This window comes from Trichosurus vulpecula, chromosome 4 (genome assembly GCF_011100635.1).
Source record: "Trichosurus vulpecula isolate mTriVul1 chromosome 4, mTriVul1.pri, whole genome shotgun sequence".
Classification (NCBI taxonomy): Eukaryota; Metazoa; Chordata; class Mammalia; order Diprotodontia; family Phalangeridae; genus Trichosurus; species Trichosurus vulpecula.
The window spans coordinates 43,347,458-43,364,222 of NC_050576.1; the positions used below are offsets into that span (position 1 = coordinate 43,347,458).

The 16,765-nt window shown below is 40.0% G+C and overlaps 1 protein-coding gene across 1 annotated transcript in view; it reads right to left on the reverse strand.

Moving 5' to 3' along the window:
• Positions 1-637: 637 nt before the first annotated feature.
• Positions 638-16,765, reverse strand: part of LOC118847926 (calcium-activated chloride channel regulator 1-like) — a 39,511-nt gene continuing 23,383 nt past the window's right edge. Inside the window, exons 9-14 of the mRNA XM_036756625.1 lie at positions 14,025-14,131; positions 10,052-10,267; positions 9,095-9,356; positions 3,800-3,964; positions 1,774-2,010; positions 638-1,162 (exon numbers count right to left, since the gene is read on the reverse strand). Of these exons, the coding sequence (XP_036612520.1) occupies positions 759-1,162; positions 1,774-2,010; positions 3,800-3,964; positions 9,095-9,356; positions 10,052-10,267; positions 14,025-14,131 (1,391 nt within the window). The 3' untranslated portion in view covers positions 638-758. The remainder of the gene's footprint in view (positions 1,163-1,773; positions 2,011-3,799; positions 3,965-9,094; positions 9,357-10,051; positions 10,268-14,024; positions 14,132-16,765) is intronic.

Genomic DNA, 16,765 nt, shown 5'->3' on the forward strand with positions numbered 1-16,765 from the left:
GCAACTTGAAGTCTTCATCAGCTTCCTGGGTCACAGAAAAGTCAAGTGATTTGCACAGCTGGTATGCGTCAGTGGCAGAACTTGGCCCGGCTCTTCCAGGCCTCACAGCTGGCCCCCCTCCCTCATGCCATTTGGACGCTTTCTTTTGTTGCACTGTTCAGATCGTATTCATTGAATACTTTTCTCTTTCTGTGGGTCTGGCTTTGCTGGCTTCACGCTGTGAAAAGGTCCCCAGGAATCCCGGTGCCCTCATAGATTTGGGGACATAGCAGATTGAATAGCTGGTGAAGTTTTGGGGGCAGTTCTTCTTACAGCTATCTCCGTAACATCTTCCTTGACTGAAACAGTCCTCTTGCCCTCCAAATAATTCTCATTTTCTTCATAGCTGTCTTAGTGAACTCATGAAAGAGAAGAACCATTTTGAAAGCTTTTAGCTTCTTGCTTCAGATCAGTTACCATCTTATTTCTCGATTCCTACATCTCTTAGGATCAAATAAAAACACGTATTCAGGCATATATATGAAAAATTAGCTTTCTTTACTGGCAAATAAAATATGAACTAATGAATGAAAAGGATGATCACACTTTTATGTTTTTACCTTAAATATATGTGTTTATAGTTAATCCATTTGTTCCTTTAATATTAAATGTATAATTTGCTTTAAGAATGTTTGTGTCCAAATGTACAATCAGTCCACAAAATTCAGAGAATTTTTCAATTTTGTGTTGATTTTGTTATCATTCCATATTCAGTCTTGTTACTTTTTTTTGTTGTTCAGAACACATAGTGTGACACTTGCAATGATACAAACAGCTGCAACTGTACCAACAACCGAAAGCACTATCGTTGAAATGCTAACTCCAACAGAACTGGAAGGATTTTCTGGATCAACTTCTATATCAAGTACTGGAGAAGGAATGAACCGAGATGCTTGAGCTATGTTCGATAGAGGTGATGTCAAGTTGACTTTATCAAGTGCCTTAATAGCAAAAAAAATGGTGGTGCCGTTTTCTATTGTAAAATTTTCTGGTTTGAACACGAAGACTTCCTTGGAGTTGGCTTCATTTGGAACGAGGTCAGTAGTGTTCACTTGAACAGCAGTGTCGAAATCTTCTCTTAGTTGGAGGATCTCTTTACTCATTCTTATAATATACTCTTGAGCTAAAAAGAGAAGAGACCGTTGACTCAGGACCAGGACCATGGGCCATAGGGGTATACGCTGGGAAGTTGGTCAAACAGAGACCAGAAATAAGCCATAAAGAAAAACTGAACAAGATATCTCCATGTGCTTTTGGGTAGTATTTAACCAAACTGAATGGGTTTGGATCCCAACCTGTACGGCTGGTGGATGTCAGATAGAGCTACCCCAGATGCCCTCATTACTCGATCTTGAAAGCCATGGCTAAAGAAAGGCCTAGTAGAGACTGTAATTCTGGAATCGTGGTCATCTGTGTCCCATTCCCAGACCCTTCCCACACACACAATAAGATAAGAGTTATATCTCTGAATTATTTCCTTGTCAGCTTTTCAAGTTGAACTTTGATTTTTTAGGCTCCGTTAACTTAGACCTTTTTTGTTTCAGAGCTCTGGAATGACTTTTTCCTCAAGTCACATATTGTTGATTGAGTCAAAGAATTGGTTTTAAAATCACGGTTTTCAGGATCTGTTAATTTTGTTCTTTTAAAGCCACTCCCTCATTTTGTGGTTTTTTTCCTTTTCTGCATTATCAGTGAGAGCCCTTGGCTCTGAACCAAATTGAACATCACACTTACCTTGTCCCTCATCATAGTCATCCCCAGGGGCTGTCCAGGTCAGATTAACATGATCATCTTCAAAATTAGCCTCCAGGTCAGTAATTTGACTTGGGGGGAATGCATCAGGTATAGAGGTAGTTGGAATATTTGATAATGTAAATGAACCTCCTGAGGCTGTTCTGCTGAAACTTTGCATACTTGCTTGAATTTCATCTTCACTAAAATCAGGTTTTAGTGGATTCATTTTGATTTCCCCTGCATAGAGGGAAAGAAAAACAATAATAGCCTTGTCCTTGATAGTAAATTCCACACAAATGTGTATTTCTGTTGTTTATTATCCCAGTACCTAGCCTAGGCAGCTGGGAGGAGCCATAATGCACAGAGAGGCGGACCTGGAGTTAGGCTCACCTGAGCTAAATGTGGCCTCAGACACTTACTAGCTATCTGACACTGGGCAAGTCACTTAACCTCTGTCTGCCTCAGTTTCTGTAAAGTGGGGATAATAATAGCACCTACTTCCTAGAGTGGTTGTGAGAATAAAGTGAAATAATATTTGTAAAGTGCCTGGCACACAGTAAATGCCATATAAATGTTAGCTATTCTTATTATCATTATCATTATTATTATCATCTCGCCCTCCTCTTATCATCCTATATAGTCAGTCATTTTTCTTCTCAATAAAGCCATTACTTGCATGGGACAAACAGAGTGTTGATCCTGGATGCTTTTATTCAGAGGACCATGCTTCTTCCCCTGATGGATATACTTCCTTGGGAGGGCAAACTCCCTCCACATAGTCTGCTGTCTCTAAACCTCTTGTATCTCCACCATGTGGCACAATCAACCCCACACTGCCACTGCCAGGGTGCAGTCACCATGGTGTCCTTCTTTTACCCTTTTCCCTTATCGCCCAAGGGACAGAACTCTATGGGAGACAATCTACCACCTCTCCTGATATAACTATATCCACTGGTGGACTGTTGTCCATTGTGTTATCATACCCCCACCATACCCTCGAGCCCCAGTGGTTTTTGCCCAAGGAGAGAATTCTTGGTGAAAGCTGCATTGGCTCTAAGGCAAGGTGGCACAGAGGTGAAGAAGAAAAAAAATAGCATCTTGGCTGATGAACCCCTTGGAATTTTAAGGACATGAAAATTTATTAAGATCAGTTGCTTGTAGTAATTATTTTGTTGACATGGACTTGAGAATAAATGATGGCTGTTATACTCAGGGCCAGTTCAGTGTCACTTATTATGTTATTAATAGTCACACTATTCACTTTCTCTTGCTCAGAAACCTCATATTGGCCAAGCCATCAACCAGGGCAGAGCTTCCCTTGCCCATTTTCCTGTTAACTTGACCTAATAGCATCCTGTTCCTCTTCTGTAGATGGGTGAGAGTGGAGTGGATAGAACTGGCCTTGTTTTGATCAATGTGGTTAAGTGTAAACTACAACACCAAAACTGTAATGAAGCAATTAGAGGTATTCTAATGTAGAATAGACTTCTTCAGTGGATTGCTGGACTTACAGTAAGATGCACTTGGTAGGTAACCTCTCAATCGCAGAATTGAAGAACCTCAGAGTTGCAAATGGCCATCTAGTCCATACTATGTGAAAAGAGCCCCCTCTACAACAAACCTGAGTAGTCATCCAGACTGCACTTGAAGCTCCTCAGTGATAGGGAGCCCATCTAGTGAGGGAAAACTCTCCTTGCTGAGGCAGCTCATTTCACTATGGGAAAGCAGGAGGTTTCCTTCTATCAAGCCTAAATCTTCCTCTTTGGAACTTGTACCCACTGAGCTTGGTTCTGCCTTCTGGGGCCAAGCAGAACAAGTCTAAGCTCTCTTCCTTGGGAGATCCTTTCAACTACTTGACAGATAAGTCTTCTGTTCTCTGGGCTAAACAGCCCTACTGCCTTCAACAAGTTCTATAATGTATGAACAATCTTTAGTTTGAGATCCAAGATGTGTCAAAGTTCAATTAGATCATCTCTTGCCCTTGATACCAGACAGCACCTTAGTTTTGTTATGGGAGGTTCCTTACCATTCTCTACCCAGCCTGGTATGTATAAGGCTCCATTCACTTGGGATCTTGACCTTTGGGTGTTTGCTCCTCCCAGGGCTTTCACTTTTAAGCTATATCTACCATTTGTTTTGTAGGCTGTGAAATACCTTGAGTAGACACCATCATTCTTGTAAGCATCAGCACCTTTGTGTAAAAATAAAGGAGTTAATAAGCAGTATCATAACTAATGAACATATAAATTCTCAAAAATATGCTCGGACATTGGAAGATAATAGTAGACACTTCCATGAGTACGTGTGCATGTGTGCATGTGTGTATATACCTCTGTGCCAATTCTACACACACACACACACACACACATTTATAAAATACTTGAGAATTTTCCAAGCTTATCACAAACATGATCTCATTGGAATCACCCAGCAATCCTGTAAGGTAAGTGGTGTGTTAGGGTCGACTTGTACTAGAGATAGCTGATTGTTCAATTTTCAGTGCGAGCATTTACACCTTGGAAATACCTATAAATGAGGGCTTGGTTTATTGTTTGGTTGATTGTCTAGATTTAAGAAAGTGATGGAGATTAAACTTAGAAGTGTGTTGTGTGTACTTTTCCTTCTCAGAAAGCCTGTTCCTAAACATTTATCAGCAATCTGTAATGGTAATTAGGGAGGGACTTTATTTTGCTGTTTTCTCTTTTGGGATGCTGAGATAACCAAGTACCTTTGATGAGTCTCGCCTTTCAAATGTAATGGCAAGCAAAGTGAACTTTGTGTTGTCTGTGTTTTAGAGGCTTCTCAGCACTAAGGAATCTTTGATTGAATTGAGAGTCTCTGATGACCTGTCACGGGAAGGCCTAGTTCACATGGGTTTGAATTGCATGGTTGTGACACCCTTTGACCCTGAGACCTGTATATAAGATCTGATGTTGGTGTTTTGCCTTTGGGGGCATGCTCTTTGAAAGAGTGTTGGTGATGAAATGCTGGGTAGCCTTTGAAAGAGTCCCCTGGCTTTGAAAATCCATGTGGTGGTGCTTTTCTGGTAACTATGTGTGTATTGCTATGATCAGACAAAAGCCTGTTTGTTGATGTGTTTATATCTTCTGTTTGTATTCTCTCTGAAGTTCAGGGTGTTGGCTTTCCCCCCTGAACTAAGTGAATGGTATATGTATATTTAATTAAAGTGAGATCGTTAATCCCTTAAAGTTGCTTTCCTTGGAAAAGCAGATCAAAGGACCTGTGCTAGCAGCCCTCCTGTGTGCTGGTGTTGTGGGTCTTTCACCCCCACTACAGCTGCAAGCAGCATTGTTATTACAACACCCCAGATGAAAGATATTACTGCACCCATTATACAGATGAGGATACTGAGACTTAGATCAGTTAAGTGACTTCTCCACAGTCAAAGAACTTCTAAGTGTAAGAGGAAGGATTTGAACCCATGTCTCTCCCCTCTCTCTCAATCTCCATGTCCAGTCATTTGCCAAGTCTTGTCAGTTCCACCTCTGTATCACCTCTTGCATCAATCTCTTTTTCTCTACTCATACAGCCTCTACCCTAATTCAGGCATTTGGATGGTTGTAATAGCCTCGTAATTGGTCTTCCTGCCTCCAGTCTCATCCCTCTGCAATACTACTAACACACAGATCTGAACATGTGATCTTGCTAGGAAAAATCATCAACTACCCCTATTACCTCTATAGAAGTCTTGTCAGTTTTTTAAATCCCTCCATAATCTGGCTCCCACCTGCCTTTGTAGCATTGTTTTAATCCCTTTCATGTGATCTCTATTCCAGTCAGACTGGCAGGCTAACCATGTCCTGTACATATCTTTCAATCTCTCACTTCTCTGCCTTTGCTTAAGTGACCCAATGGCCTCACATTTTTGCAACGTGCTCCTTCCTCACCTCTGATCTTGGAATTCGTAGCTGCCTTCAAAGCATAGCTCGGGTCCCATCTCCTACACAAAGGCTTTCCAGATTCCCCCTATTTATTAGTTCCTTACCTATTGTCTTCCACACCCAAAGTACTTTGAATTTACCTTGTATATACTTTGCATTTACCTCTCTGTGCACATGTTGTGTTCAGCCTGTTTGATTGTAAGTTCCTTGAGGGCAGGGATTGCTTACTGTTTGTTAATGTGTCCCTAGCTTCTATCATTGTGCCTTACCTCAGTAGCAATTTAATAAATGCCTCTCAGATCCACACAGTTTTATTAAATGGATACCACACGTAGTGCCAAGAGGGTCTGTTCCACATAGTACTAGACTAGTAGTAGACATTTCAAGGAGTAGAGGAGACATCATTGTTGAAGGCTGTCTACATAGACCCATTCCCTGAAGGGATGAACTGGGGACAGAGGCAGGGTGGTGCTGATGTTTGGTCAGTGTGAGATTGTCTCCTCCTAGGGATCATGGAAAAAATTGGGAGCCAGTGCTCTAAAGTATTTTCCTATAGTCTAATGACTTTGAATTGGCCTTTTATCAAACACCTTTTAAATTTGTTTATCTGATTACAGTCTTCTGTGGGCTCCTCTCTACTATGCTAAACCAAGTTACTGGATTCCCCTGTGATCTAAGGGAGAGACTCAATTGCTTGTTCATAGGTATATACTTTCCCTGAGACTAAAAGTTTCTTCAATAACTAGGGGGCCACTTATGTTTCCAAGTAAACAGTCTTCTTGGACCTCAAGCATGATGCTCACATTCATTCAATTCAATTCAGTAAATGAGAGGTGAATTAACAAGAAGGAAACAGACCCTGTCCTCAAGGAAATTATATCTAACTTGGCAGACTCAACTCAAACAAAGATCAGTAGTGGAGAGGTTACTACAAAGTGTGCACAAGGTAAATACCACGCAGTTTGGTGATGAGGAGAATAGAGAGGGAAGTAGCTTTTAGGGGAAATCAGGAGAAATCTCTTGTAGGAGGTGGGACCTGACTTGTGTTGTAAAGGACACCGGGGATTCCAACAATCAGATGTGAGGAAGGAAGAGATTCCTTATTCATGAAAGGGGGTAGGGAAGAAAACTTACATAGGCCCAGGATTCCTTTCAAAGGGAATAATAGAGCATGTTTTTCAGGGATCATGAGTTGGAAGGGATCTTTGATGTCACTGAATTCAGCCCCTCACTTTGTAGAAACTGAGATCCAGTGAGACTGGGACTGGCCAAGGTCAAACTGACCAGTGCTCTTTCCACTCTCATGCTAATTTTCATTTTATTTTGTTAAAGTTTATCAAATAAAAAGTTATGAGCCTGACTCTCCCCTTTTAGCATGAAGAGGTATTAATTATTTCCTGCCAGGAATACCAATGAACTAGCAAAGAGATTACAGCAATATATGCCAAAGATCATATACGATGACCAGATGGGATTTACATCAGGAATGGAAGACTGGTTCAATATTAGGAAAGCTATCAGCATAACTGACCATATCATGAAGAAAAACAACAAAAATGATATGATTATCTCAATAGATACAGAAAATGATTTTGACAAAATACAACACTCATTCCTATGGAAAACCCTGGAAAGTTTAGGAATAAATGGAGCTTTCCTTAAAATGATAAACGGTATTGATCTAAAACCATCAGTAAATAATTTTCTGTAATGGGGATAAGCTACTAGCCTTCCCAGTAACATAAAGGGTGAGGCAAGGATACCCATTATCACCACCGTTATTCAATATTATACTAGAAATGCTAGCTATAGCAAGAAGAGAAGAAAAAAATGAAAGAAATTAGAATAGTAAATAAAAAAATGCTTACTCTTTGCAGGTGATATGATACTACACTTAGAGAATCCTACTGAATCAACTAAAATGTTGTTGAAATAATTAGCAACTTCAGCAACATTGCAGGATATTAAATAAACTCACATAAATCGTCAGTATTTCTATGTATTACCAATAAAGTCCAGCAGCAAAAGATAGAGTCATTCCATTTAAAAAAACTGTAGAGAAAATAAAATGCTTGGGAGTCTACCTGCCAAGACAAACCCAGGAACTGTATGAACACAATTATAAAACACTTTTCACACAAATAAAGTCAGATCTAAACAATTAGAGAAATACTAATTGCTCATGGGTAGGCCAAGCCAATATAATAAAAATGACACTTCTAACTAAATTAATTTACTTATTCAGTGCCATACCAATCAAATTACCAAAATTATTTTATAGAATTAGAAAAAATAGTAGCAGAATTCATCTGGAAGAACGAAAGGTCAAGAATATGAAGGAATTAATGAAAAAAATGTGAAGGAAGGCGACCTTACTGTTCCAGATCCCAAACCACGTTACCAAGCAGGAATCATCAAAACAATCTGGTACTAGCTAAGAAATAGAGTGGTGGATCAGTGGAATAGATTAAGTACATAAGACATAGTGGTAAATGACCATAAATATTGAAGAGGATGTGGGAAAATTGGGACACCAATGCATTGTTGATAGAGTAGTGAACTGATCCAACCATTCTGGAGAGCAATTTTGAATTATACCAAAGGGCAATTAAACTGCATACCCTATGATCCAGCAAATACTATTAGTAGGTCTATATCCCAAAGAGATTATAAAAAGGAAAAGGATCTATATATACTAAAATATTTGTAGCAGCTGTTTCTGTGGTGGCAAAGAATTGGAAATTGAGGGGATGCCCATCAATTGGGGAATGGCTGAACAAGTTCGGGTGTGTGAATGTAATGGAACACTTGTGCTATTAAAAAAGCGATGAGCAGGCAGATTTCAGAAAAACCTGAAAAGACTTACACAAACTGATACAAAGTGAAGTGGGCTGAAACAGGAGACCATTGTACACAGTACAGCAATGTATTGTGTCGATCAACTATAATTGACTTAGGTCTTCTCAGCAATGTAGTAATCCAAGACAATTCCAAAAGACTCACAATGGCAAATGCTATCCACATCCAGACAAGCAACTGATGGAGTCTGAATGCTGATCAAAGCTATATCAAAGCTATATCAAATACCATTTCCACTTTCTTCATTTTTTTTGTGTTCTTTTTCCTTTTGCAAATTGTAATTTTTTGCAAACTCTTTCTTCTTCTACTTCCTGACTAATATGGAAATAGGTTTTACATGATTGCACACATATACTGTGTATCAAATAAATGACTTACTCTCTTTGAGAGGTTGGAGGGAAGGAAAGGAGGGAGAAGATTTGAAACTCAAAATTGTATAAAAATTACTGTTAAAAATTGCCTTCACATATAAATGGAAAAAAATTATTAAAAAGGGGAAAAAAAATCTTATGTCTTTCTTAAAAGAGAAAGAACCTTGAGGTTTTTATGGGGGAAGTTACCTGCACCATTATCCAGAAGTTGCAGAGTCACTGTTGTTCCTTCAGCTGATTCAATGAGGGCTGTTACCTCAGCTCCTATAATAGGCAGGGATCCTTGGCGAACTTCTGCATAAGCAATCATTGGATTGGGATAGGTGTTGCTATCTTTATTCATTTTAGAATCCACTGTAATGGGAGGTACATTAGCATTTGCAGCACGAGAGGTTACTGTCATAGTCAGGGTTTGTGCACTTGACATAAGGTTATAAGTCCAAATTCCATCCTGAAAAATCCAATAGAAACTCATTAAAACAAAACAGTATCAAGACCTGCCCTAACTACCTTCTCTGTTATCCATTATCTGTCTTACCCTCTTATCTGTTTTATACAAGTGAAGTTCAAGAAAACCATCTGCTAGAGACTTTGTATGACTTTGCTTCTCTATCAGCTGCGACATTTCAAACCCTTCTCTATAAGTACAGCAACTAGAATAGAGCTTTCCCTGGGGTATATATAATACTGATTACTATTGAAACTTTTGCTATGAACAGTGTAACCTGAAAGGTATGCCTCTGCTATAGTCTTTTTTCCTGAGAAGCAAGATAAGGATTTTGGATGGCAGAACACATGAGTTCTAAAATTTTGGATGGGAAAGAGGGTGTCATAAGTATGTTCACACAAATCAGAAAAGGTTCTATAATTTCCTGGCCTGCCTTCCTTGTGTCATAGCCCAGTTTTGGCCCTCCTGATACTCTTTATAACAGTTCCTTTGTTGCCACAGTATAATATTTTTAAGCCTTGGCTTTTTGTGGTCAATTCATCACATTTCTAAGAGAGCAAGCTTTTTTAGTAAAAAACAAAACAAAACAAAAAACTATTGTCACTCAAGAATAATTACAAAGTTATAATACTGATATTAAAAAACTTGACTCCATTTTCTGAAAATCTTAAGAAAACACAAAAGAAAAAGCTCCTCACCTTGGCAGTGTTTGGTATCTGGAGGTATGCCATTTTGGAATTTGTATCCACTGAAAAAGTATCATATGTTGTCCCACTGGGATCTGAGACAAACATTTGGGGTTGTTGTGATGTCCATGTGACAAGAAATAGAGTGTCATTGCCTACTGTGCTGTCAATGATAACTGTGCCATTCATCCACTCCTCATCCTCCAGAGTGGCCCCCTCACTCACGAGCTGTTAAGAAAATGTAACAAAACATTTAGTGACTGGGCAAAGGACTAAGTCATCAACAAGTCATATTGTAATTAATCTGAAGGACATGCCAATGGGCAAAAGATTAAAAATTGCAGAGAAGGAACCAGCATGCATGGGTAGAGGGAGTTTCCTTACCTGGAAATTCCTCATAACAATTAAATTAGTTGCCACTTCCCTCCCTCTGGTTAGCATCCATTAGGAGGTAGGATGGTCAAGAGAGGAGACAGATGTCATGGTTATACAACTGTGCATGAATAATATTCTTGGCATAAAGGACGTGAAAGGCAAGGCTAGAAGGAGATCCCTTATTTTTAGCTGAAGGTAATATTCAAGTTACACTCTTTCACTCTCTCTCCCCCCCTTTTTTCTATTCAGCTTCCCTTCTAAATCAAATTCACTCCATTTTGAATGGAGAGAGAATAAAACTGTCATTTAAGCCAGGCTGTTGATTTAACTCCTTAATTTTGAGTCAGCTTCTCAGCAGTGAGGATAGGCAATACTTTTTGTTGGGTGAAAGGAATATCTTGAGCAAAAATACAGAGATTTAGAGCAATCTCTGCCCACAAGGAGCTCACATTCTGATTGGGGGTGGAGATAACATTCAAAAATAAAAAACAACCTGTGCATACAAGATACATACAATACAAATGGAAGGTAATCTTAGAGGGGAGGCGTCAGCAGATTCCAAATCTAGATTTCTTTCGACAGAACCACCCTGCCCAATTGGTCTGGCCTGGCCTAGTCTGGAGCTGTCATCATTGTATTTCTCCCACTATCCTACTCACCAAAGAGGCTCTTAAAACCTTTTCATCTCTCCTTAAATCTCCCAGTGGCCCCCTCTCCCTCACACTCTAATCTGAAAATCTTGCCTCATATTTCACTGAAAAAAATTGAGGTCATTTTCTGAGAGCCCCTCTTTCCCTTTTTTCTTTTCAGTTCTTGTCTCCCACATGCCTTCAACCACTGTCTCTTTCACCCCTGTCTCACATGAAGTGGTGGCCCTTCTCCTTGCCAAGACAAAACCCTCTCCATGCATGAGAAATCCATTTCCATCCTGTCTTCTCCAGCAGTTTGTCCCCTCCATCATTCTCTCACACTCATTTATATTTAATCTCCTTGTCTGCTTGGCTCCTCAACTCATTGGCTGCTTCTCTACTAAAAACATGCCCATGTCTCCTCTATCCTCAGAAAACTTCCTCTGATGTATCCATCCCCACTATTTATCATCTCTTACTTCTCTTTTCCAGCTAAGCTCCTTGAGAAGACTGTCTATACTAGGTGCTTCTTCCTTTTCTCTCACTCTCTTCTTAACACTCTACAGTCTGACTCCCAACATCATCATTAAATAGAAACTTCTCTCTCCAAAGTTACCATAATGATTGCCACTCTCTTGACTGCCGCATCTAATGGCCTTCTCTCCATCCTCAGTCTTTCTGACCTCTCTATAGCCACTGGCACTGCTGATTTGCCTCTTCTCCTTCATATTTTCTTCTTTTTGGTTTTCCATGATCCTGCTCTCTCCTGGTTCTCCTTCTACATATCTGACCACTTCTTCTCAGTTTCTTTTGTGGAATCTTCATGTCATGCCTGTTAATCATGCCCAGCCCTAATATCTCTGCTGACCTCTAGATTTGCATCTTTAACTGCATATTTGATATCTCAAACTGGATGTCCCACAGATCTTAAATTCAGCATGTCTAGAATTGAACTCTTTATCTCTCCCCCAAAGTCTCTTCTCTTTGTAACTTCCCTATTACTCTGGAGGGCTATACCAGTCACTCCTCCCAGCCACCCAGGCTTACACCTTTGGTGTCAGCCTCAATTCCTTCTCTCTCACCTTCCATCACAATCTCATAAGTTTTTCCTTTGTAACATGTCTGGCACATGGCAGGCACTTAATAAATGCTTATCACATCTAAATCTCACATGCCCTGGAGAAACAAAGCTACTCCATTTTGGAGCTCCCACCCAGGGTCTGGGCTGTTCTGAGAAAGCTACTACATGTAGCCAGCCCCAGATGTGATGATGCTTCACTCTGGCCTTAATTTTTCTGCCATGTTGCCCACTGTTGAGCACAATGGTTGTTTCCCTTTCTTCCCAGCTTATTGTACCTTCCTATTCCTCTTCCATTTTGTGTATTCTTTAAGGGTTTTTCATTTAAGTATGTCTGGTCATGTTGTTTCCCCTGAGTAAAATGTAAGCTCATTGCAGGCAGGGCCCGTTTAATTTTTCATTTGTATCTCTGATGTTTAGAACAGTGCCTGACACATAGCAAGTCCTGAATAAATTTTGATTGATTGTTGATAATAATTATAATAAGGTATAGCAAAAGAGTAAAAAGGGATATATGCTCTTTTTTTTAAAAAAAAAACAAATTTACCCTGACATCTGTTTTCATCTTAATCCCTGCTTGAGAAATCCTGCCTGTTTTGGATCCTTCTTGCTGTTGTTGAGACTTTTCAGTTTAGTCAGACTCTTCATGACCCCATCTGGGGCTCTCTTGGCAAAGCTACTGGAGTGGTTTGCCATTTCCTTCTCCAACTCATTTTACACACAAGGAAATTGAGGCAAACAGGATTAAGTGACTTGTCCAACATCACACAACTAATGTCTGAGTCCAGATCCGAGCTCACAGAGGAGTCTTTTTTAGCATTGTATCTACTGCATTGCCTAGCTGCCCTGTTGTGGATCTTTGGAAAAGATTTAAATGTTGGTCTTGGGCTTGCATTCAGATGACCTTCAATGTGCTAAAATATGGTGAATTTATAGAGAACTCATGATATAGCCAGAGATCCCATGGAGAGAACCAATTGGGTGGTCTTTAATGGTCAGGGAGTGGCATGGTAAGAGGAATAGGGCATGGAAATATGCAAATAGAGGCCACTACTGATAGTGGGATGCATAAAGTTCAGTTTCTTTATCCTCCAAGGCTCTAGAAGGAGCCATCAGGACTGGACAACTTCCTCAAAGCAGGGTAGGTAAAGAACTTGTTTCATGTGTCATTGGGACAGTTAGAGCATCCTGTGAATTAGCATCATGATGTCCACTGTTTTCTTTTCTTTTACAAATTTAAACAAGACTGTCAGCCAGTGGAAATGCTCATCGTCTAGAGGCAATGAGGTGACACAGGAGATAGAGCCCTAGGCTTGGAGCCAGAAAGAACTGAATTCAAATTTGGCCTCCAACATTTATTAGCCATGTGATCCTGGGCAAGTCATTTAACCTTTGTCTGCTTCAGTTTCCTAATCTGTAAAATGGGGCTAATACTAGTACTTGCTTTCCCGGGTTGTTGTGAAGATTAAATGAGATAATATTTGCAGATTTGTGCCTGGCACACAGTAGGTGCTTAATAAAATTTGTCAAGTTAAAATATATGTACACATGCACACACACACACACGTATGTGTGTGTGTGTGTGTGTATGAAAGCCTTTTATTTATACTGCCAGTCCCCATTGATTCTAATGTCACAACAAGCGTGGTGCAATGGAAAGAGTGTTGGATGTGGAATCAGAGAACTGAAGCTCATATCCCATCATGGCCACTCCATTTTCCTCAGTTTTCTCACCTATAAAATGTGTGGCTTCAACTCGATGACCCTGAAGTTCCTTCCAACATCATATCTATCATGTATGATCCTATGAACCTCAGAGGTCCCTCTAAACTCTCAATCTTTGATCCTAGAATACTAAGATCCTATATAATGCAAACATGGGAGATGAGAAATTGAAACTGACCTGGATGGACCGTTGAGTGATCTTTCCATTTCCTGATGAGAGGGCACTGAATGCATCAATGAGCCCATTGTTCTCGGCATTGTCTGTAGAAGTTGTTTGCACACCTCCTAAAGTAGGATTGAATTCCCAGAAGTTAAATAATTGACATAGGTTATTGACAAATTAACACACTTACCAAAGTTATTTTTTCATAAAGTTTCATGTTGTTTCATAAATGGTAGTCATTCTGTTGCCAGACTGCAACCTTACTCATGGAAGTCAATGTAAAATTTTGACTCTTGTGGTATATAAACTATACATTATACAATCATTATAGTCTCATCTGGAACACAACCAGGGCCTTGGGAAGAGAAAAAAAAATGACTGACGAGGAGTCAAAGAAGTGTCACGTAATCCATGATCATATATTTCATTCATAATTGAGCTTCTTGGATCCTCATTACTTCAAGAATTCATCAGTTCAACCATGTAGGGGCTTCCTCTACCAAAGCTGACTATAGCCCTTCCAGTGCCTTAGTAGTTGTTTCTATGGCCAGAAAAATTCATTGCTTAGTTGACAGTCTGCTGATGACTTGTTTTCCAGTTTTAACAATGTTGGTCAATTCATTTCAGTTAGACCTCATTCATTAAGCCCCTACTATGTGCAAGAGCTGTCCACTACAAAGAAACAGTTTCTAACCCTCAAAGGTCTTACGTTCCCTTTTGGAGTTGGAAATGAGGCTAGAGAACCTACAAATATACAGAGAAGTAAATTTTGGGAAACGACAGAAGAAATCCCGGGACAATGGACACATCACCCATAATCAAGCCCTCACCCAAAGCCTTTCCATCTTAATAGGACCTCAATGGCATAGCCTTTGAAATTATACAGTCACCTTCAGAATGAGGAATCAGAGTAGGACTTTTATGAAGGACTTACTCTTACTTCAAGCAAAATTTAATAAGCTTGATTTGCTTTCCTAGTCCATAAGTAAAAACAACAAATTAGAAGAATGGTGAGGAAAAAGGAAGATGGATACTGCTAAGGTCATCACACTAGTAGCATCAGTATATGACAGTGTGACATCAACGGAGGGGATGAAACTTTATTAAAAAAGAGACACAAAGAAAGCAAAGAATGCACTAGCCAGGGAAGCATGGTTTGGTTGAAAACCCCTAGATTGGCTTCTAGTGGTGGTTCAACCACTAATAGCCCTGTGACCTCACATGAGTTCCTCTGTCTCTTTGACCCTTGATTTCTGTGGTTAATGGACAAAGCACTATGCCAGAAATCAGAAAGGCCTGGGTTTAAATCCTGCTTTCAACACATATTCTTATTAGAATTGTCACGTAAAGACCACACCAAAGCTGCAGAACTCAGCCAGTGATCCAGGCTGGGAGAACACTGGGCATGCGAAACTGGTGGTACCTCCCAGGCCTCCCAGCTCAGGATAGGAGTCTGTTGGAGCTACAGGAGGAAGCAGCACAGTGCCTGAGGCCATGAGAACAACTACTCCTGAGGTTTGCAGCCAACAGTCTAAAGGTTTGAAACTCACCTTCTTGAACTTCTGGGAGCCATAATGGCTAGCTAAAATGGCTCTCATCCCCCCTAACCCAGATAATATGCCCTCAGGAGAAGCTATGAAATAGAGAAGCTAGAAGTGGGGCTTCAGTAGCCTTTTAGCTTGAGAAGTTGGGGAGAGGGCCCTTCTTGTGGTGGCGGAAGGAGACTAGTGCAGGAAGAGAGGTGTCCCAGAAGGGCCCACCTCAGCAGAATAGCTGGAGCTCCCTAGCTTTAGTGGGGCAGAGCCAGCAATCATCAACACCAGGACCCCTGACGTGCCTTTGCACAGCCAGGGGAGGCAGCAGACATCAACGCAGGTAAATGCCATACCACAGCACTAAGGGAAGAGGAGACTTCCAGCAGCCAGATCACCCTCCTCTACACCTCAGAAATCAGAGGCCATAACACACAAAGCCAGTAACTATGCCCACAATTCCTGGAACAAGAAGCCTGGGACAGAGCCCTCTGAGGCCCAGAAGCAGAAATCACTTTAAAGCCAGGAAAAAGTTAGCCAACATGATGAAGAACTCTAGAAAACTGAGGACAATTGATTCTTCTTACGAAGACAGGGAAGATCAAAATACCAATTCAGAAGAGGACAGCATTGACACTATGCCCACATCTGAAATCTCAAAAAGGAATATGAATTGGTCTCAAGCCTAAAAAGCATTCCTGGAAGAACTCAAGGAGGATTTTAAAAGCCAAATTAGAGAGACAAAAGAAAAAATGGAAAAAAATTCACTGATGAGAACAAGTCTTAAAAAAGTAAAATTGGCAAAATGGTTAAGGAGATTCAGAATCTAGTTAGAGAAAATGGTGCCCTGAAAAGTAAAATCAACCAAATGGAAAAGGAGGCTCAGAAGCAAAATGAAGACAGCAATTCATTAAAAATTAGAATTGAGCAAGTAGAAGCTAATGACTATGAGGCATCAAGAGTCAATCAAACATATCTTACACCATATACCAAAATAAAGTCAAAATGGTTACATGATTTAGGAATAAAGGCTGATACTATAAGCAATTTGGGAGAGCAAGGAATAGTTTACCTGTCAGATTTATGGGAAAGGGAATAATTCATCACCCAACAAGAGATAGAGAGCATTATAATGCTTGTAATTGTAATTTTGTAAAATGCTAAATGTATAATTTTAATTATGTTAAATTGAAAAGTTTTTGTATAAACAAAGCCAATGCAACA